This window comes from Hyaena hyaena, unplaced genomic scaffold (assembly GCF_003009895.1).
Source record: "Hyaena hyaena isolate Hyena2069 unplaced genomic scaffold, ASM300989v1 scaffold_345, whole genome shotgun sequence".
NCBI lineage: Eukaryota > Metazoa > Chordata > Mammalia > Carnivora > Hyaenidae > Hyaena > Hyaena hyaena.
Genome location: NW_024080976.1, coordinates 1,758,905 through 1,782,557, shown reverse-complemented (window position 1 = coordinate 1,782,557; position 23,653 = coordinate 1,758,905). Strand labels below are relative to the sequence as shown.

The following is a 23,653-nucleotide window of genomic DNA, read 5'->3' as shown; positions in this document are numbered from 1 at the left end:
CTCTCTGCCCCCACCCCACTCATGCTCTCTGTCTCTCAAAAAATAAATAAACATTAAAAAAATAAAAAAAAAAAGGGGCGCCTGGGTGGCTTAGTTGGTTAAGCGTCCAACTTTCGCTTAGGTCATGATCTCGCAGTTCGTGGGTTCGAGCCCCGCGTCGGGCTCTGTGCTGACTGCCAGCTCAGAGCCTGGAGCCTGTTTCAGAGTCTGTGACTCCCTCTCTCTCTGACCCTCCCCTGCTCATGCTGTCTCTCTCTCTCCTAGAAATAAAAAAAAAAAAAAAAACAAAGCCAAAAACACAGGTCAGAAGCTAGAAAACATTTCAAAGAGAAGAGACTAAAGAGTTTAGGTTTGTGGCATAAGAAAGACTTTTAGGGCACCTGGGTGGCTCAGTCTATTGAACGTCCAACTCTGGTTTTGGCTGGGGTCATGACCTGGCAGTTTCGTAGGTTTGAGGTCCCCATTGAGCTCTGTTCTAGCAGTGAGGAGCCTGCTTGGGATTCTCTCCCTCCCTTTCTATCCCTCCCCTGCTTACACTGTCTCTGTCTCTCTCAAAATAAGTAAGTAAAAACTTAAAAAAAAAAAAAAAAAGGAAGGATTTTTAGATAGACATAGGAAGCATTAAGATAAAATGGAAAACTAAAGTTCAAAAGAAAATTAGGGACATTGTAAACATCTCTGTCAGTACCACTCCCCAACTCACCCCACCCCCCACTACCTCTCTCCAGTCTTTTATGTCCTTGTTCATTCAGTTTTTCAAGAAAAACGTTTGATGTGGAACTGTAGTTTCAAGGAATAATATGGTTAAATTTTATTATTATTAAATAAATCATACACACAGGAGTGTATATTAGTATATATATATAGTTAAAATAATAATAAAACAAAAACCCATGTACTTATTTCTTAAGAAATAGAAAATTGTTGGGGCACCTGGCTGGCTCAGTAAAAAACCAGAAAATTGTAAATGCTACTAGAGACCCATGAGGGCCCCTGCCTAATGGTACATACTATTCTCTACCCATGATCCATCCCCACCCCTCACAGGAGAAACCATTATTCTACAACTTTGCTATCTTTTCTTGCCTTTTCTTTCTTTCTTTTTCTTTTCTTTCCTTTTTTTTGAGAGAGAGTGATTGAGACAAAACATGGGGGAGGGGTGGAGGGTAAGGGAGAGAGAGAGAATTTTAAGCAGACTCCATGCCCAGCCTGGAGCCCTATTCAGGGCTTGATCTCACAACTGTGAGGTCATGACTTGAGTCAGAATCAAGAACTGGACGCTTAACTGACTAAGCCACCAGGCACCCCATTCTTGCCTTTTCTTTAGTTGTACCATATACTCCTAAATAAAATATTATATTTTTGTGTTTTCAGCTTTTTACATGTGGAAATATATTGTGCATGTAATTCTGATTTTTTTAAACTCAAAATTATATTCCTGAGATTCATCCATGTTAATTTTAGTAGCTGTGGTTTACTGAATTTGTGTCTGCTCAAATGTAATGTATTCCACCATGTAAACCACAGTTTATCCATTGAAGGTCATTTGAGTTGCTTCCATTTTGTGCTATAATAAATGTTAACTGCTGTGAACCTTATATGTGATTATTGGTGCACAAATGCTGGAGTTTTTACAGAGAACATAGCCAGGTATTTACTAAATAATGCTATTTACTTTCCAAAGTGCTTGTATTAATTTACACTTCTCATAGCTGTGTGTGAGAGTACTCATTGCTCTGTACTCAAAATTGACCAGTTTAAAAAATTTTTACAATTTGATGAGTGTGAAATATTATCTCCTATACTAGCCATCTGAATTTCTTTGATTACAGAATAAATTGGGCATCTTTTAGGTTTCGATTTCCTCTTTTGTGAGGTGCCTGCTCAAGTCTTTTGCTCATTTTGGGGATGTATATGTGTTTACAGTACAATACATATTGTAATAATATAAAATACAATATATATGTATTTTATATGTATGCTTGTAGTTTATATTTTTGATTCTGATATTTAGTTTTAAGTAAACTTTGTATTCTAAAGTCATATAGATATTCTCAAATTGTCTTCTAAAGATTTTCCATTCATATTTAGGACTGTAATCCAATTGAAACTGATTTTTGAGAATAAAGAAAGAATTTAATTTCTGTGCCTTAATGGAAAACCAGATGTCCTAGAGTTACTGAAGAAGTGAGCTCTCTTTGTTCATCATTGAGAATATTACATGACTTGAGGCAATATCAAGAATTGGGCACTTAACTGACTAAGCATCTTAATGTATCAGGTTATATAGTATATTTATGGGTCTGATTTTGAGGTCTGTTCCATTTCATTGATCTCTATTTCCTTATGCCAGTACTACACTGTGTTTTAATTAAAATACTTATAAGATGGGGTAGCTGGGGCACCTGGGTGGTTCAGTCAGATAAGCGTCTGACTCTTGATTTCAGCTCACGTAGTGATCTTAACAATTCACGAGATGGAGCCCCATGTCTGGCTCTATGCTGAGCTTGGAGTCTGCTTGGGATTCTCCCTCCACCCCCCACCCCCCACCCCCGTCGCTCCCTTACTCACGTGTACTCTCCCTCTCTCTCAAATAAATAAGCATTAAAAAAAAAAAAAAAAAGACAGGATATCTGTTAGGGCAAGTTTCCTATACCTTGTTTATATTCTTCAGAATTTCTTCTTTGCCTGTTAGCCATCTGAATAGTTTAGAGCCAACTTGTCAATTTCCACCAGAAACCAAAAAAAAAAAAAAAAGTGATTGGCTTGTAATTGAAATTTTACTTATACTCTCTGTCAGTTTTGTAAATTTTTCTATTTGTAAATTTTTTATTCTGTGGTTTAACTCTCCATTTATTTAGGTTTTAGAATTTCCTTTGGTATGTTTTATAATTTTCTTCATAAAGGCTATGCATATCTTCTGTTAGATTAATTCCTAGGCATCTTAGTTTTGTTACTATGTTAAAGTGTTATATATGTTTTCTATTTGTTGCTCATGTTTTGAAATGAACTTAACTTTTATACATTGACCTTATATCCAGCAATACTGCCAAGCTTTCCCATTAATGCTAATAGTTTTTAGATTTATTTGGATTTTTCTCTGTGGGCAGGCATATCCGTGAATAATTTTAAATTCTTATGCTTTTAATTTCTCTTTTCTATTGCCCTTAGATCTCCAGTATAGTATGAACTGAAATAATGATAGCAGGCATTCTTTTTAAGTTTTTATTTTGATTCCAGTTAGTTAACCCAGCATGTTGTATTAGTTTCAGGTGTACAGTATAGTGATTCAAAAATTTCATATATCACCTGGTGCTCATTACAAGTGCAGTCTTTAATCTCCATCACCTATTTAACCCATTCACCAACCCTACCATCAGTTCTGTGTAATTAAGTCTATTTCTTGGTTTGTCTCTCTTTTTTCCTCTTTGCTTGTTTGTTTTGTTTCTTAAATTCTATGTGAGTGAATCATATCGTATTTGTCCTTGTCTGATTTACTCCACTTAGCAAAATACTGTCTAACTCCATCCATGTCATTGCAAATGGCAAGATTTCATTACTGAATAATATTCCATTGTATATGTATACCACATCTTCTTTATCTGTTCATCAATCAATGAACATTTGGGCTGCTTCCATAATTTGGTTATTGTGAATGATACTGCTATAAACATAGGGGTGCATGTATCCTTTTGAATTAGTGTTTTTGTATTCTTGGTAAATACCAGTAATGCAATTGCTGGACCATAAGGTAGTTCTATATTTAACTTTTTGAGGAACCTCCATACTGTTTCCACAGTGGCTACAACAGTTTGCATTCCCAACAGTGCATGAGGGATCCTTTTTCTCCACATCTTTGTCAATACCTGTTGTTTCTTGTGCTGGTGATTTTAGCCATCCTGGCAGGTGTAAGAAGTGATATCTCATTATAGTTTTCATTGCATTTCCCTGATCATGAGTGATGATGAGCATTCTTTTTATGTGTCTGTTGGCCACCTGTTCTTTGTAGAAACTCTGTTCATGTCTTCTGCCCGTTTTTTTAAATGGATTATTTGGGGTTTGGCTATTGAGTTGTAGAAGTTCTTTATATATGTTATTTGCAAATATCTTCTCCCATTCCATAGGTTGTCTTTTAGTTTTGTTAATTGTTTCCTTCACTGTGCAGAAGGTTTTTATTTTGATGTAGTCCCAGTAGTTTATTTTTGCTTTTATTTCCTTTCCCTATGGGAACCTATCTAGAAAAAAAGTTGCTATAGCTGATTGATAGAGAAATACCTGCTTGTGTTCTCTTCTAGGATTTTAATGGTTTCCTGTCTCACATTTGGGTCTTTAATCCATTTTGAATTTATTTTTGTGTATGGTGTAAGAAAGTGGTCCAATTTCATTCTTTTGCATGTTGCTGTCCAGTTTTCCCAACACCATTTGTTGAGGAGACTATCTTTTTTCCATTGGATATGCTTTCTTATTGTGTTGAAGATTAGATGACCATATAATTGTGAGTTTATCTCTGGGTTTTCTATTCTAGTCTGTTGATCTATATGTCTGTATTTTGTACCAGTACCATACTGGTTTTTTTAAAGAATTTATTTTTAAGTAATCTCTACACCAAATGTGGAGCTCAAACTCACAACCCCAAGATCAAGAGTCGTACACTCCACTACCTGAGCCAGCCAAGCACCCCTGGTACCATACTGTTCTTTGTAATGTAACTTAAGTCTGGAATTACAATGCCTTCAGCTCTGCTTTGTTTTTTCAAGGTTGCTTTCACTATTTGGGGTCTTTTGTGGTTCCATATACAAATTTTAGGATTATCTGCTCTAGTTCTCTGAAAAATGTTGGTATTTTGCTAGGGATCACATTAAATGTGTACATTAAAAGTGCTTTGGGTAGTATAGACATTTAAACAACATTTGCTCTTCCAGTCCATGAGCATAGAATGTCTTTCTATTTCTTTGTGTTATCTTTGCTTTCTTTCATCAGTGTTTTATAGTTTTCAGAGTACAGGTCTTTTACCTCTTTGATTAGGTTTATTCCTATGTATGTTACTGGTTTTGGTACAGTTGTAAATGGGATTGTTTTATTAATTTCTCTTTCTGCTGCTTCATAATTGATGTATAGAAATGCAACAGATTTTTGTACATTGATTTTGTATCCTGTGACTTTACTGAATTCATGTATCAGTTCTAGCAATTTTTTGGTGGAGTCTTTGGATTTTCTGTATAGAATATCATGTCATCTACAAATAGTGAAAGTTTGAGTTCTTCCTTGACAATTTGGATGCCTTTTATTTCTTTTTGTTGTGTGATGATAGCAGGAATTCTTGTCCCCTTTGGTCTTAATGAGAGTGCTTTCAGATTTTGTTATTAATAATTCTGATATTTAAATATTTTGGTAGGTAACCTTTTTGTTCCTACTTGCTAGAGTTTCATTGTGGAAAGCTTTTGAGTTTCAACAAATGTTTTTCTTTATCTATAGATGATTAGATAGTTTTTAGTTTTTCATCTGTTAATGTGAATTGCATATTACACTTTTAATGTTGAACCAACTTTGTAGTCCTGAGACAAATCCATTTTTATATCTTTTTCATTTGTGGCTACTTGCTATTTGCCAATATATTTAGTATTTTTTGCATCTATGTTAATCAGTGAGGTTGACCTTCAGTTTTTCATTCATGAGCTCTTGTTAGATTTTAGAATCAAGATACTAGTCTCATAAAATCTATTGGTTAGCATTCCTCTTTTTCTTCCTTAGAATAATTTGTGTAAAATCAAAATTCTTTGTTTTTTGAATGTTTGGTAGAACTGTGTTCATCTTGGCTTGTGATTTTCCTGTGAAAAGACTTTAAACTACTAATTCAATCTGTTCTAAGATTCTATTTCTCCTATAATCATAGAGTTATATATAGCATTTTTTTCTAAGAACTTTTATGTCCTATGTAAAATTTCAAATTTATTAAAGTTCTCTATTATCTTCTCTTATCTAAAGTTGGTAGTATATGTAATTATGACCTCTTTTCCTCCCAAAAAGGGAGAAACTAATTTTTCCATGGATTTATCATTTTCTTAGTATTTTTAGTCATTTTTCTCTTCACTGATCCTCTCTAATGTATGTTTTTTAAAATTTCATTTATTTCTCTTTATTATGTAATGCCTCCTACATGTATTTATGCTGTTCTCTTTTGTTAAGTTTAAAAAAAATTTTTTTTAGTGTTTATTATTTATTTTTGAGAGAAAGAGCACAAGTGGGGGAGGAGCCAAGAGTGAGACACACATAGAGTCTGAAGCAGGCTCCAGGCTCTGAGCTGTCAGCACAGAGCCTCACATGGGTCTCAAACCCATGAACTATGAGATCATGACCTGAGCCAAAGTCGGATGCTTAATTGACTAAGCCACCCACGCACCCCTCTCTTTTTAAGATTTAAAGTTAGATAATTCATTATTTTTGAGGCTTTCTTTTTTCTATTATGAGCACTTAAGACTATATTAGGAATGTATTCCACATGTTTTGATATGTCATATTTTTTGTTATCATGTATAATCACTTTCTAATTTCCATTGATTTCTTCTGACCCATGAATTAATTGGAAGTTTTAAGTTCCAAATTAAATTTTCTTTCTTTAACTGCACTGTGGTTAGAGAAGACGGTCTATTTAATTGAAATTCTTTGAAACTTATTTTATGTGTTAGTGGTTAAATAGTTATTGTGTTCTAAAAAATATTATCTGTTTCTGGTTGTGGAGTGTACAACATTTGATATATGTTCATTGGATTAAGCTCATTAATTTTGCTGATCAAATCTTCTGTGTCTTTATTGATTTAAAAAAATCTCTGAGGGGCACCTGGATGGCTCAGTTGGCTAAGCGTCCATCTCTTGATTTTGTCTCAGGTCATGATCTCATGGTTTCATGGGTTCACGCCCCATGTGAAGCTCTGTGCACTGACCCTGTGGAGCCTGCTTGGGATTCTCTCTCTCTCCCTCTCTCTCTGGCCCTCTGCCATGCATGCATACACTCTCTCTCTCTCTCTCAAAATAAATAAACATTAAAAATTATTTTAAAAATTCTGATGATTAATATATACTTTTTTTGGTAATTCTGACAATTGGTTACTTATGTTTTGAAAGTATTTTATTAAGTCCTATGTTTTTGGATTGTTTTATCTTTCTGGTAAATTCTTCCATATATTATTGTTACCATCTTTAACTCTAGAGATGATTTTTCTCTTAACTATTTTTGCTTAATGTTAGTGTAGGTATATTAGTCTTCTTTTGTTAATACTTGCTTGGTGTAGCTTTTCTATCCCTTTATTCTCTTACTTTCTGTGTTTCTCTTGTGAACAGTATATATAACTAAACAGTTTTTTATTCTGCTCTGATAACCTATATGTTTTAAGTAAATTATGGCAGTCAATTACATGTCTTGGTATTACTAATAGAATTGGACTTATTTCTACCATCTTATTTTTTTTTATAAATTCTTTTTCCATTTTTCTTATTTCTTGACTTTTTCTTCATCTGCTAATCTGAAAGTTATACAGTCTATTTCTGTTCTTGTATTGATTAGCTTAGAAAATTTAACATTTATGGGGCGCCTGGGTGGCTTAGTCGGTTAAGTGTCCAATTTCGGCCCAGGTCATGATCTCACAGTTCGTGGGTTCAAGCCCCACGTTGGGATCTGTGCTCACAGCTAGCTCAGAGCCTGGAGCCTGCTTCAGATTCTGTATCTCCCTCTCTCTCTGACCCACCTCTGCTCACGCTCTCTCTCTCTCAGAAATAAATTTAAAAAAAAGAAAATTTAACATTTATGAGGCACCTGGCCAGCTCAGTGAGCTGAGCCTTCAACTCTTGATCTTGGAGTTGTAAGTTAGAGTCCTACATTGGGTTAGCAATTACTTAAAAATAAAATCTTTAAAAATTTTTAACTTTTATAATCACCTTAACAAAGTCTAAAATTATTCTTTACCTTTATTTTTTCCTCCCTTAAAAAATATAAGAACCTTAGAATGTTTTAACCTCACTTACCCTCATTTCAGTTATTTCTTTTAATCCTATAAATGATTACTTTGTTTTATAAAGTTACAAAAGTAGACCATTATTTTTAGTGTTGTTTAGATTTGCCTACATTTCATTTTCTTCATTCACCATTCTTTTCTATATACCAGAACTTTTTCCTGAATCAAAGCCTTTATCAATAAATGTACTACTTATATAAACTATTTTGTTATTATTCATTTGTTTTGTATATTTATTTTGATACCATGCATGTAAGAATCTTTATATATACACACTCATAAGTTGACAGTTATTTTTCTCAGCACCGTAAAGATAACACTCTATACTTTTCTGGCTTCTATTGTTGCCTCATTAATATTTTCTTCCTTGCTTCTTTTAAAAACTACCTTCTCTTTGCTCATGTTACTCTATATTTTCACTATGGTGTATCTAAATGTAATTTTTTTTTAAGTTTATTGATTTATTTTGAGAGAGAGAGAGACAGAGAGGGGGAAGGGCCAGAGAGAGAGGGAGAGAGAGAGAATCCCAAGCTGGCTCTGTACCATCAGTGTGGAGCCCTATCTGGGGCTCAGACCCACAAATCGTGAGATCATGACCTGAGCCAAAGTCATATGCTTAACCTAATGAGCTACCTAAGCACCCCTAAATGTAAATTTCATTAAAAAGTTTCTTAATGTATTTATTTATTTTTGAGTGAGAGATAGAGACAGAGCATGAACAGGGGAAGAACAGAGAGGGAGAGGGAGACATAGAATCTGAAGCAGGCTTCAGACATGAGACTTGAACTTGTGAACCACGAGATCATGACCTGGGCTGAGATCAGATGCTCAACCAACTGAGCCACCCAGGTGCCCCATATTTCATTTTAATTGCTCTAATTAAGATTTATTCTGTTTCTTGTATCTGAACATTCTGGTCTTAACAGTTTTTAGGCAATGGTCAGTGGTTATTTCTTCACATATTACTACTCCCCTTTTCTCTGTACTTTCTTTTCCTAAAACTCCAGTTAGATGTTAATATGACCTTCTTTCTCATCTGTGTTAAACTGATGTTCTTAGCTTCAGTTGCCCCTTACTTACTCAAAAGTACCTTCTGGAGTCTTTTTGACCTCTAGGAGTTTACCTTAATTTCTTGCTAGCTTTGCAACATATCTAAAAAGGTATTTTCTATGTTTTACATAACATCTTAAGTTGTTACTTTGTTTATTTTAATCTTCTGGTTTGTCATTTTAACTAGTCTGCTCTATTGCTGGACAGGGATCCTGTGTATTGTTAAAGGATCTAGTTACTCACTATCATGTTGCTCTCTCTAATTTTATATCCTATACACTCCCTCTGAATGAGAAAGAATGAATCTACACCTTTTGGTAATGTGGTAGATTAAATATAATATCATAATGTGTTTTCTTAATTTACATTTTTTTGAACACAGGAGATTGATTTTGTTACATGCATTTATTACCCAGTTGTTTTTAAAATTTTCTCTTCACATCAGTTGTCTATTTTTAATGGGCTATTAATTCTTTTTACTTATCTATAAGGTCTCTTCCTTATTCAGGATTTTATTCTTTTGTCTCACATTAAAAACAGATTAAAATTTTTTTTAAATTATAATAAGAGACATATAATGAAATTTACTCTAAACTGTTTTTATTTTATTTTATTTTATTTTATTTTTTTAAATGTTTTATTTATTTCTACGAGAGAGAGAGAGACAGCATGAGCAGGGGAGGGTCAGAGAGAGAGGGAGTCACAGACCGAAACAGGCTCCAGGCTCCTAGCTGGCAGTCAGCACAGAGCCCGATGCGGGGCCCGAACCCACGAACCGCGAGATCATGACCTGAGCGAAAGTCAGACGCTTAACCGACTAAGCCACCCAGGCGCCCCTACTCTAAACTGTTTTTAAAGTACTGTCTCTTCAGTAGCATTAAGTACTTTCATATTTTTGTGCTTCTGTCACCAGCACCTTATCATAGAATTCTTTTTATCTTGTAAGACTGAAACTATACACATTAAATAGTAATTCTCCATTCTCCCTTTCCCCAGTCTCTGGTAACCATCATTCCACCTTCTCTCTGTGAATTGCACTGCTCTAAGTATCTTATATAAGTGGAATCATACAGCATTTGTCTCCTTTTGACTGGAGTATTTCACATGGGGATAATGTCTTCAAAGTTCAGTCATGTTGTAGCGTGTATCACAGTTTCCTTTTTCTTTAATGTTTATATATTTATTTTGAAAGAGAGAGAGAGAGAGAGAGAGCGTGTGCCAGGGAGGGGGAGAGGAGAGAGAGAATCCCAAGCAGGCTCCACACTGTCAGCACAGAGCCTAACATGGGGCTTGAACTCACAAACCATGAGATCATAACCTGAGCCCAAAATCAAGAGTCTGATGCTTAACTAACTGAGCCACCCAGGTGCCCCACAATTTCCTCTTTTTTAAAAGTAGAATAGTATTCTATTGTATGTATATACCACATTTTGTTTATCCATTTAATGACATGTTTTGGTTGCTTCCATCTTTTGGCTATTGTAAATAATGCTACTATGAACCTAGGGGTAGAAATTCCTGTTTGATACCTTGCTTTCAGTTCATTTAGGTATATACCTAAAAGTGGAATTGCTGAATCTTCTGGTAATTTTATTTTTAACTTTTGAGGAACTGCTATACTATTTTCCATAGACCCTCTCCCATTTTACATTCTCACCAACAGTGCCACGGGTTCCAGTTTCCCCACATTTTCACCAACACCTGTTCTTTTCTTTTTTTTTTTTTTAATCTTTTTTCCCTTTTTTATTTTATAGAGAGTGCAAGCAGGGGAGAAGGGCAGAGGGAGAGAATCTTGAGCAGTCTTCACGCTCAGTGCACAGCCCAGCATGGGGCTTGATCCCACAACCCTGGGATCGTGACCTGAGCTGAAATCAAGAGTTGGATGCTTACCCAACTGAGCCGCCCAGGCTCCCGTTTTCTTTCTTTCTTTCTTTCTTTCTTTCTTTCTTTCTTTCTTTCTTTCTTTCTTTCTTTCTTTCCTTCTTTCTTTCTTTCTTTCTTTCTCTCTCTCTCTCTCTCTCTCTCTCTCTCTCTCTCNNGAGAGAGAGAGAGACCGCGTGAGCAGGGGAGGGTCAGAGAGAGAGGGAGTCACAGACTCTGAAACAGGCTCCAGGCTCTGAGGTGGCTGTCAGCACAGAGCCCGACACGGGGCTTGAACCCACGAACCGCGAGATCATGACCTAAGCGAAAGTTGGACGCTTAACCGACTAAGCCACCCAGGCGCCCCTCTTTCTTTCTTTTTAACAGTAGCCATCCTAATGAGTATGAAGTGGCATCTTGTGGTTTTGATTTGCATTTCCCTAATGATTAGTAATGTGGAACATCTTTTCACGCTTGTTGGCCATTTGTATCTCTTCTTTGGAAAAATGTGTATCCAAAATCCTTGTCTATTTTTAAATTGTGTTCTTTTTGAGTTGTAGGAGTTCTTTATATTTTCTGGATATATATGCATTTTCAGATGCATGATTTGCAGATGTTTTCCCCCATTTTGTGGGATGCCTTTTTATTTTGTTGATTATGACTTTTAATGCATAAAAGTTTTTAAGTTTCATGAAATTCAGTTTGTTTACTTTCTCTTTTGTTGTCTATGTTTTATGGTATTATAACCTAGGAATCTTTGGTAAATTCAATGTTATGATGATTTTTTTCCCTATGTTTGCAACTAAAAATATTTTAGTTTTAGGTCTTATATTTAGCTCTTTGATCCATTTGGGGTTAACTTTTGTGTATGATATAAAGCAAGCCCAGCTTTATTGTTTTGTATGTGGACATCCAATTTTCTCAGCACCATTTGTTAAAAGCCTGTGTCCGTTCCCCATTGAATGCTCTTGGCACCCTTATCATCTATATGTCTTCTTTGGGAAAATGTCTATTCATGTTTTCTGCCCATTTCTTCACTGGATTATTTGTTTTCTGGTTGTTGAGTTGTATACATTCTTTATAGATTTTGGATACCAACTCTTTATCAGATATGTCACTTGTAAATCTCTTCTCTCATTTTATAGGTTGCCTTTTAGTTTTGTTGATTGTTTCCTTCACTGTGCAGAAGCTTCTTATTTTTGATGAAGTCTTAATAGTTTATTTTTGCTTTTGTTTCTCTAGCTTCAGAAGACCTATCTAGTAAGTTGCTAGCCAATGTCAAAGAGGTTGTTGTCAGCCAATGTCAAAGAGGTTACTGCTTGTGTTCTCCTCTAGGGTTTCTTGTCTCACACTGAGGTCTTTAATCCATTTTGAATTTACTTTTGTGTATGGTGTAAGAAAGTATTCCAGTTTCATTCTCTTGCATGTTGTTGTCCAGTTTTCCCAATACCATTTGTTGAAGAAACTTTTTTTCTGTATAGTTATGAGTTCATTCCTGGGTTTTCTTTTTCATTCCATTGAATATATGTGTCTGTGTATGTGTCTGTTTTGGGGCCAGTACCATTTTGTCTTGATCACTACAGCTTTGTAATATAATATGAAGTCCAGTATTGTGATGTCTCCAGCTTTGCCTTTCTTTTTCAAGACTGGTTTGGCTATTCGGGGTCTTTTGTGGTTCTATACAAATTTTAGGATTTTTTGTTCTAGCTCTGTGAAAAATGCAATTGGTATTTTGATATGGATTGCATTAAATGTTTAGATTGCTTTGGGTAGTATAGACATTTTAACGATATTTGTTCTTCCAATCCATAAGTATGGAATGTTTTTCCATTTCTTTGTGTTGTCTTCAATTTCTTTCATCAGTGTTATAATACAGTTTTCAAAGTATAGGTCTTTTCATCTCTTTGGTTACATTTATTCCTAGGTATCTTATTGTTTTGGGTGCAGTTGTAAATGGGATTCCTTGATTTCTCTTTCTGCTGCTTCATTATTGGTGTATACAAATGCAACAGATTTTTGTACACTGATTTTGTGTCCTACGACTTTACTGAATTCATGTATCAATTTTAGCAATTTTTTGGTGGAGTCTTTTGGATTTTCTGTATAGAGTACCATTGTCATCTACAAATAGTAGATCTTTGCCAGTTTGGATGCTTTTTATTTTTTGTGGTTTCTGATGGCTGTGGCTTGGACTTCCAGTACTATGTCAAATATTTGTGGTAAGAGTGGACATCCCTGTCTTATTCTTAACCATAGTGGTAGAGTGCTTAGTTTTTAGTCAGTGAGAGTAAGATTAGTTGTGGGTTTTTCTTATTTGTTGGCACCCTTATCAAAAGTCATTTGATTATATATGTGAGGGTTTATTTTTGGGCTTTCTGTTTTCTATTTCATTAGTCTGTATGTCTGTCTTTATGCCAGTACCACACTGTTTTGATTACTATAGAATTTTGAAGAAAGTTCTGAAATCAGGAAGTGTGAGATTTCTAACTTTGCTCTTCCTTTTCAAGATTGTCTTCACTGTTCAGGGTCCATTGAGATCCCATATGAATTTTTCTTATTTCTAGGAAAAAAATCCTAATTGGGATTTCAATGGATTGCACTGAATCTGTAGGTAGCTTTCAGTAGTATGGCTCTCTTAGTGATGTTAATGTTGTAATCATGAATTCAGGATTATCTCCATTTATTCACATCTTCTTTAATTTCTTTCAGCAATGTTTTGTAGTTTTTTCATTGTACAAGTTTTTCATCTCCTTAATTCTTATTTTATTCTTTTTCATGCTATTGTAAATAGAGTTGTTTTCTTAATTTCCTTTTCAGATTGTTCATTGTGCATAGAAATACAACTGATTTGGGTGTGCTGACTTTGTATCTCACTACTATGCTGAACTCATTTATTAGTTCTCATAGGGGTGGGAGATGATGTAGAATCTTTAGTGTTTGTACATAGAAGAGCATGTCATCTACAAATTTTACTTTTTCCTTTGTAATTTGAAATGTTAAAATTTATTTTTCTTGACTGATTGCTCTGGCTAGAACCTCTAGTACTTTATTGGCTAGAAGTGGTGAAAGTGGGCATTCTTGCCTTTTTCATGATCTTTGAGGAGACCTTTCAGTCTTTCACCATTGAATATGATGTTAGCTGTGGTCTTTTCATATATAGCTTCTATTATGTTGAAGTAGTTTCCTTCTGTTGCCAGTTAAGTGTTTTTATCATGAAAGGTTGTTGAATTTTGTAATATGCTCTTTCTACATCATTTGAAATGATCATTTGAGGTTTTGCCTTCTCTCTGTTAATGTGTGTTATATTAATTTTTGCTGAACCATCCTTGCATCCCAGCAACAAATTCTACTTGGTCATGGTGTATAATCATTATAATATAATGTTGAATTCAGTTTGCTAGTATTTGTTGATGAGGTTTACATCAATGCTCATAAGGGATATTGATTGGTCTCTAGTTTTCTTATGGTATCTTAGTCTGGCTTTGGTGTCAGAGTAATGCTAGCCACATAGAATGAGTCTGGAAGTCTTTACTCCTCATCGTTTCTTTGGAAGAGTTTGAGGAGGATTCATGTGAATTCTTAAATGTGTGATAGAATTCACAACAGACACTATCTGGTCCTTGGCCTTTACTTGTTGGAAGGTTTTAGATTACAGATTCAGTCAGCTTAGTTATGGGTCTGTTCAGGTTTTCTATTTCTTTAAGATTCAGTCTTAGTAGGTTGTGTGTTTCTTAGAATTTGTCCATTTATCCAGTTTGTTGGTATGCAGTTGTCCATACTACTCTTATAATCCTTTTTATTTTTCTATAATTGATAGTAATGTGGCGCCTTTCATTTCTGATTTTAGTTACTTGAATCTTTTGTTTTACCCCTAGTCAACCCAATTAAAAGTTTTTCAGTTTTGTCAATCTTTTTTTTTTTTTAACATTTATTCATTTTTGAGAAACAGAGAGAGACAGAGCATGAGCAGGTGAGGGCAGAGAGAGAGAGGGAGACACAGAATCCGAAGCAGGCTCCAGGCTCTGAGCTGCCAGCCCAGAGCCCGACACAGAACTCGAACCCATGGACTGGACTGTAAGATCATGACCTGAGCCAAAGTCAGACACTCAACCGACTGAGCTACCCAGGCACTCCAGTTTTGTCAATCTTTTTGAAAAACTACTCTTGGTTTTGTTGATTGTATTATTTTTCCATTTATTTGGTTTACCTCTACTTCATTATATTCTTTCTCCTAGCTTTGGTTTTAGTTTGCTCTTTTTCTAGTTTGTTCAGATGTAAAGGTAGGTTTTTGATTTGCCATCTTTTTTTTTTTTTCCTAGGGGAGAGAGAGAGAGAGAGACAGCATGAGCAGGGGAGGGTCAGAGAGAGAGGGAGTCACAGACTCTGAAATAGGCGCCAGGCTCCGAGCTGGCAGTCAGCACAGAGCCCGACGCGGGGCTCGAACCCACAAACTGCGAGATCATGACCTAAGCGAAAGTCGGACGCTTAACCGACTAAGCCACCCAGGCGCCCCGTTTAGCATTAATAGCTTTACATTTCCCTTTTAGACGGCTTTTGATGCATCCCATAATTTTTGGTATGTTATATTTTTCTTTTCATTGGTTTCAAGATACTTTGTGATTTCTTCTTTGACCTGTTGGCTGTTTAAGTGTGTGTTGTTTAATTTCCACATATTTGTGGATTTTTTCCAGTTTTTATTTTGCTATTGATTTCTAGTTTCATTTAATTATGATTGAGAAATATAATTTATATGATTTCAATCTTTTAAAATTTATTAATGCATGGGGCGCCTGGGTGGCTCAGTTGGTTGAGGGTCCAACTTCGGCTTAGGTCATGATCTCGCAATTCATGGGTTCGAGCCCCGAATTGGGCTCTGTGCTGATAGCTCAGAGCCTAGAGCCTTCTTTAGATTCTGTGTCTCCCTCTCTCTGCCCCTCCTCCACTCGTGCTCTGTGTCTCTCTCTCAAAAACAAATAATAACATTAAAAAAATTTTAACTGATTAATGCATGTTCATGGATAGCATATAATATATCCTAGATTCATGTTTACTATTTTGATAAACTTTAGATTTAAAAAAAAAATTCTTGAAGTCAGTTTGCCAAACTGCAAAATCTGAGAGAATGGTGCTCCACAAGACTGTACTTATTTCAGACAGCAGCTGCAAGTTTGGGGATCTTCAGGGCCACCCTCATTCCTTATTAGCCAGCTACACATAAGGGGGTACCTACAGTCACCTTCAGGTTTGATAATTCACAACAGTGATCTCCAGAGGTCAGGAAAGAACCATATATTATGATTACAGTTTTATTGTAACAAAAGATAACAAAGAACCAGCCAAAAGCAGAGACACCAAGGGCAAGGTCTGGGAGAGTTACAAATATGAAAGGGTCCTCCAGACATCTCAACATTCAAAAGAATAAGCTTTCAAGAGATGAAACTCTTGTACAGAGTTATTTGTTTGTTTGTATTTTGGTTTTACTATGTAAGTATCATTGAGTGAATCCTTGCCCAATGCCCAATGTGTTTCAATCTCCAGCCTCCTTCCCTTCCCAGACTGATATGATAGCTCAAAGCACCAACTGTTTAATCACATAATTGGTCTTTCTGGCATGGCTAGCCTCCATCCTAAGTCATCACATTAGCAAAAACTATCTAGAGACATGTCATGAGTCATAAACTATAGCTGTAAACTATCAGGTATGGTCCAAGGGGTACACCATGAATCACAATGACACTCCTTCTAGTAACTTAAGAGTGTTTTAGAGGGTTACCTCTTGGGAACTATGGACAAAAGCCTGCCAAATTCTTTATTACACAAGTTTTTTAAAAAATTCACTATAAGGCTCTGACTGTAATTGAATGAAAGTAAAAGATTAATTTTAGAATTAATGGCTTTACATTTTGGTTCTTCATATAGAAAAACAAAGTATGCATCTTTCCCCTTTATGCAAGTTTAAGTGTGTGGGGAGGTCAGGTCCCTCATTAAATTGTAAAGCTTTTTGCTCATTTCTTGTAAAGTTTATTTTTAGGGTATTTTCCCTCTTCATTGTTGTTGTCAATGTTAAAGTTATCTTCTGAGATTATTTTCTTTATGCCTGCTTCTATTGCTTTTTAAAATTAATTCAGGAATTGCAAAACGATACATTCTTATTTGAAAAAATACGTGTAAATGGTATGGTAATCTCCCTTCTTCTACATAGCTTCTACATTCTATTTGCCTTTTATTTATGGTATGATTCATTTCTGGTGTTTTGCAAGTCACAACATATACGTGATTCTTTGTAATGGTCACTATTATTAGCTGTTGTTATTACTACTTTTGTGACATTTCTTGACTAATATTCCAGTACTCTGTGTGTTTTGTGATACTGTATTTTATTCTTTTTCAGTATAAATCATTGAACAAGTTGATTTTCAAAGAAAAAATTTTTTTAACATTTATTCATTTTTGAGAGATGGAGAGGGATAGAGCATGAGTGGGGTAGGGGCAGAGAGAGAGGGAGACACAGAATCTGAAGCAGCCTCCAAACTCTGAGCTGTCAGCACAGAGCCTGATGCAGGGCTTGAACCTGCAGACTGTGAGATCATGACCTGAGCTGAAGATGGATGCTTAACCGACTGCGCCACAAGTTGATTTTCATTACAACCTTTAATTTCATATCATGTGATATTAATGTTTTTAGCCATGACTTTTTGGTTTACATTTGTTCCTTCTTAATCTCTTTTGGTTTGTTCTCTTTTCCCAAATATCTTAATGTTGGAGTACTCTAGGGTTCATTACTTGCTGCTTTCTCTCCTCTTTATCTATACTCATTCTCTTTAGCTGGCAATTTCTAGTTTAAAATCTTTAGTCCTGAACTCTATCTTAAACTCAGTCTTATGGGTCCATAATGCTGTCTTCTTAGCATTTCCATTTCAATGTCTAAAAAAACAACTTAGAGTGTCTGGGTGGCTTAGTCGGTTAAGCAGCCAACTCTTTTTTTTTTTTTTTTTTAATGTTTTATTTATTTCTATGAGAGAGAGAGAGAGACAGCTTGAGCAGGGGAGGGTCAGAGAGAGAGGGAGTCACAGACTGAAACAGGCTCCAGGCTCTGAGCTGGCAGTCAGCACAGAGCTCGACGTGGGGCTCGAACCCACGAACCGCGAGATCATGACCTAAGCGAAAGTCGGATGCTTAACCAACTAAGCCACCCAGGCGCCCCATGCATCCGACTCTTGATTTTGGCTCGGGTCATAATCTTGCGGTTCATGAGTTTGAGCCCTGGATCAGGCTCTGTGCTGACAGTGTGGAGCCTGCTTGGGATTTATTTTCTCCCCCCCGCCACTCATGTTATCTCTCTTTTTCAAAATAAATAAATATTTAAAAAAATAAAAAACACCTTAAGTTTCTTATGTTCAAACCTGAATTCCAGATCTTCCATATATCCCCACCCAAACCTGCTGTGCCCATGGCCTTTCCCATCACTGTTAATGGCTAATCCATCCTTCCACGGCTCAGACATAAACTTTGAAGGCTTGCTTTTCTCATTTTTCTGTTACTTTTATTATCCAATCTGTCAGGATATCCTCTTGGCATTTCCTACAAAATACACCTAGAATCTGGCCACCTCACTATACTTCCATTGATAGCCCTCTGGTCTGGATCCTCATCATCTTCACCTGGATTACTACAATCATAGGTCTCCTGGCTTCTTCCATTATTTGCCACAATTCAGTATTTTCATTGAACTGTAAATAAGTATCACTCCTCTACTCCACAAACACTTTAGTGGCTCTCCAGATCCCACTCAGGATAAGAGCCAAATTCCTTAGAAAGTGTACAAACCTTAAATAATCTTATCTTTTATTTCCTGACTTCATCTCCTACAACACCTCTCCAGCTACACTGGCCTTCTTACTATTCACCAAACATATCAAATGTGCTTCTACTTTTAGGCTGTTTCTTCTGCCCAGAATGATCTTTCTCCAAATATCCAAGTGACTAACTTCTTCACTTTCTTCAAATCTTTGCTTGAATGTTAACTTATTAATTATTCCTGCCTCTGACTTCACCAACATTCCTAATCTCTTTTACTCTGCTTTTCTTTTTCTGAAGCACTTAGTACCTTCTGACATACAGTAAAATTTACTCATTTACATTTATTTCCCATCTCCCCCAAGAATATAAGGTCATTAAAGGTAAGGATCTTTCTTTAGTGTAGTATCAAAAGCATTGGAAGACTTTGGCACAGGGTTCAGTAAATATTCTTGCAAGAAACAACTATAATAATGGATGTTATTTCAGTGCCTTTATTATTCGTACATGTATGAAATTATAACCAAGTCCATCTACCTCCATAATTCCTTTTTGACATGAGATTTACGTTTCTGATTAAAAAAAAATATTCATTTATTTTGAAAGAGAGAGAAAGCACAAGGGAGGGGCAGAGAAGGGGGCAGGGACAGAGCATCCAAAGCAGGTTCCATGGGGCGCCTGGGTGGCTCAGTTGGTTAAGCATTCGACTTCGGCTCAGGTCATGATCTCCACGGTTCATGGGTTCGAGCCCTGCGTCGGGCTCTGTGCTGACAGCTAGCTCAGAGCGTGGAGCCTGCTTCAGATTCTGTATTTCCCTCTCTCTCTGACCCTCCCCTGCTCACTCTGTCTCTTTCTTGCTTTCAGAAATAAATAAAACATTAAAAAAACAAAAAACCAAAGCGGGTTCCTTGCTGTCAGCATAGAGCCCGATGCAGGGCTTGAACTCACGAACCATGACATCATGACCTGAGCCGAAGTCGGATGCTTAAATGACTGAGCCACCCAGGCGCCCCTACCTTACTGATTTTCTTATAATTTCTTTTCATTCCTCTTCACATTTCTGTATGATCTATTTTCAGTTTCTTGCAAACATCAGAACTACAAAAGCCAATGTTTTTGTGGGTTTTGTTATTAAATTCACATACTTCATTTTATGAATGTACATTCAGAAATGTTCCTTCTGGTACATGATAGAGGAGACATGTTTTTACATTATTTTTCAGGCTGGGAATCTATGTGTGAGACTGAAGAGTTAACCTCAAAGCAGGATATTTATGAAGCACAATCATCTCAGATGATACTAGAAAAACTTACAAGCTGCAGCCTTGAGTATTCCAGTTTAAGAGAAGAATGGAAATGTGAGGACCATTTTGAGAGACAGCCAGTAAATCAGAAGGGATGTTTCAAGGAAGAGACAATCACTCATGAAGAAGCCCTTGTTAATAAAAGAGCACAAGAATATAACAAATCTTGGGGAAGGTTCCATCCAAACACACTGCTTCATACACAACAGATAACCACCAAAGAGGAGAAAGTACATAAACATGATACACATAAGAAAAGCTTTAAAAAGAATTTAATGGCCATTAAGCCCAAGAGTATCTATACAGAGAAAAAACTTTTGAAATGTAATGACTGTGAAAAAGTCTTTAGCCAGAGCTCATCTCTTACTCTTCATCAAAGAATTCATACTGGAGAGAAACCATATAAATGTGTAGAATGTGGAAAAGCCTTTAGCCAGAGATCAAATCTTGTTCAACATCAGAGGATTCATACTGGAGAGAAACCCTATGAATGTAAGGAATGTAGGAAAGCGTTCAGTCAGAATGCACACCTAGTTCAACATCTGAGAGTTCATACTGGAGAAAAACCTTATGAATGCAAAGTGTGTAGGAAAGCCTTTAGCCAGTTTGCATACCTTGCTCAACACCAGAGAGTTCATACTGGAGAGAAACCTTATGAATGTATTGAATGTGGAAAAGCATTTAGCAATAGATCATCTATTGCTCAACACCAGAGAGTTCATACTGGTGAGAAACCTTATGAATGTAATGTCTGTGGGAAAGCATTTAGCCTTCGTGCATACCTTACTGTACACCAGAGAATACATACTGGAGAAAGACCCTATGAATGTAAGGAATGTGGGAAGGCTTTCAGCCAGAATTCACATCTTGCTCAACATCAGCGAATTCATACTGGAGAAAAACCTTATAAATGTCAAGAATGTAGGAAAGCATTCAGCCAGATTGCCTACCTTGCCCAACATCAACGAGTTCATACTGGAGAGAAACCCTATGAATGTATTAAGTGTGGGAAGGCTTTTAGCAATGACTCATCCCTTACTCAACATCAGAGAGTTCATACTGGAGAGAAGCCTTATGAATGTAACGTTTGTGGAAAGGCTTTTAGTTACTGTGGATCCCTTGCCCAACATCAGAGAATTCATACTGGAGAAAGACCCTATGAATGTAAGGAATGCAAGAAAACTTTCAGACAGCATGCACACCTTGCTCATCATCAGAGAATCCATCTTGGGGAGTCACTCTCACCACCCAATCCAGTCAATCACCAAGTTCTCTAGACACTATCTCATAAATATTTCCAGAATTTATACCTTTTTTTTTCTATCTCTAATGTCATCCTACTCTAAGATTCATCTCACCTCGATCACCATACTGTAGCCTTCTAATAGATCTTCCTCTATCAACTTTTGATCCCCTTAAATTCATTTCCCACCATGCCCCAAACTGATTTTTTTTTTTTAGTGTAAGAATACATCACTGCTTCCAATTAAAACTTTTTTTTTTTTTGGTTTACTATTGTTCTTAAGCTAATATCCTCAGTCTTTAAATTGTTCATGAGGTGCTTCATTATCTGGTTCTTACATACTTTTCAGTCTTATTTTATTCCAGTCTCCTTCACTGAGCACTAGGCACTTCCCAGGACTAAGAGCTTAGATTCTGGAAAATCAGCTCTGCAACTGCTGTGGCATTGTATGACTTTGAGTAATTTGTTGGACTTTTCTAAACCTCAGGGTTTTCTTTAATTCTTAAAATAGGGATAATAAAAGACACTGTATTGTAGAACTGTAATTATTAAATGATATAGTGTCTGTTGTAAATTGATGCATATAAAGGAATAAATTTGCATGTAGAGTGCTTCACATAGCATATCAATTATAGCAGATATTGAATAAATCATAATAGCTTACGTGTATTGAGTGCCTACTCTGCACCAGGCACTGTTCTACATACTCAGCATATATTAACTTACTTACTCCTCACAGCTAGAACAAAACTCCTCAATGGACAAAGTAGAACATCCCTGGGAAGCAGCAGGTCAGAACTGAGAAAACCTGAAAATTTTAGAAACATAAGTGGGAGTCTTTGTACTCTAGATACGTAATCAGTATAGGCAATAAGTAGTAGAACTATTGACACCTATAACCAGTTTTAGGAAGTTTCTAAAGAGAATTGGATAAACCAATTAATATAAGGAAAATGAAGATTGACTTAGAAGAATAACTGAGTATCATAACTCCAAATAACCAATAAACAGAAGTTCTTACTGCCCCATAAAAATGTACCAGTCCCACGCAACTGTATGGGCGAATCTGGGTAATTTAAAAAGCATTTAAATTGTTCCATACCACAGAAAAAGTATAAAGTTTGTAAATGTTTTAGCCAGTGGTTGTAAAATTTAAACCAAACCAATTGAGGGTAGAAACCTACAGACAAATATATATATAGGATTTCATATATATGTTATATATATGAATATATAAAATATATATAGGTTTTCATATATATATTTCTCCTTCAGTGAATATTGAGTACCTACTGTTTGCTGAACATGGTTTTAGACACAAGGAGACAATAGTGATCAACACTAAGACTGTGTCTTCATGGAGTTAAATTTCAAGGGCTAAAATCATTAATACTTAAATATAAAACAATAGGTTTTCTTGACCCAGCAAAATGAAGAATAATAAACTGAGGAGTATTATATGGTCTAGGCTGAAGAGACTCAGCATAATAAAATTGTCAGTTATTCCTAATTCACAAATTCACTCCAATTAGAACCAAAATTCCTCAGGTATTTTTTCCTTTTAATTTCACAGCTTTGTTCTAAATTCATCTATGGAGTGTGAATTCTTAAGAAAAGCAAGACAGCTGTCGAATCTGGAAATAGGTCATATGATAAAGATGGTTTAGACCCATAGAGAAAAGATGGATTTGCGGTATTAGAATTGTTTATATCCATTACAGTAAGGGAAAAGCAAATAGGACCACAGTGAACTATTTCAAAACTATCACATTGGCAAAAGCATCATAGTACCAATTACTGGAAAGATGTAGAGCAGTAGGAATGTTCATACAGTGCTATTGGAAGTAGTTGTTATTTAGGATAATTAGCAATATCTAGTAAAGTTGAAAATGCAGATACTCTCTGATCCAGCAGTTCCACACTTCAACCTCATAGTCTCTCCTCTCCTCATGTGTCTAGGCAGATGTACATGAAAGTCTATTTCAGTATTATTTAAGAATGAAAAGCTTAAAGCAATCAAATTACCATTAGGGTTAATGTTAAGTTAGAGCTCAAGTTAAAAAGAATGAAGTAGAGATATTTCTGTCAACATGGATAAATCTTAAAACAATATTAATGAAATTGAACTAGGCAGTACTTTGTATGATATGGTACCATTTATATAAAGTTTGAAAGTATGCAAATTGATGCTATGTGTATTTTCCATGACTAAATACCATATAGATTTAGTGTAACAACATTCATGGAAATAGTAATTCCAAAACAGTGGTGACCTTTAGCGGGGGAGAAAATGAGCTTGAGAAAATGATGCAAAGGAAGATATCTGTTAATCACTTCTTTAAAAAATAAGCAAATATGGCCAATTCTTATAAATTGATAAAGCTGGTTGG

General features: G+C 35.8%; 1 protein-coding gene across 3 annotated transcripts in view; it reads left to right on the top strand.

Moving 5' to 3' along the window:
* The window catches only part of ZNF570 (zinc finger protein 570), a 40,749-nt gene extending 17,096 nt beyond the window's left edge, over nt 1–23,653 (top strand). For all 3 annotated transcript variants that reach the window (XM_039249718.1, XM_039249717.1, XM_039249719.1), the window contains exon 5: nt 19,940–23,653. In XM_039249718.1, the coding sequence (XP_039105649.1) occupies nt 19,940–21,297 (1,358 nt within the window). In that variant the 3' untranslated portion in view covers nt 21,298–23,653. The remainder of the gene's footprint in view (nt 1–19,939) is intronic.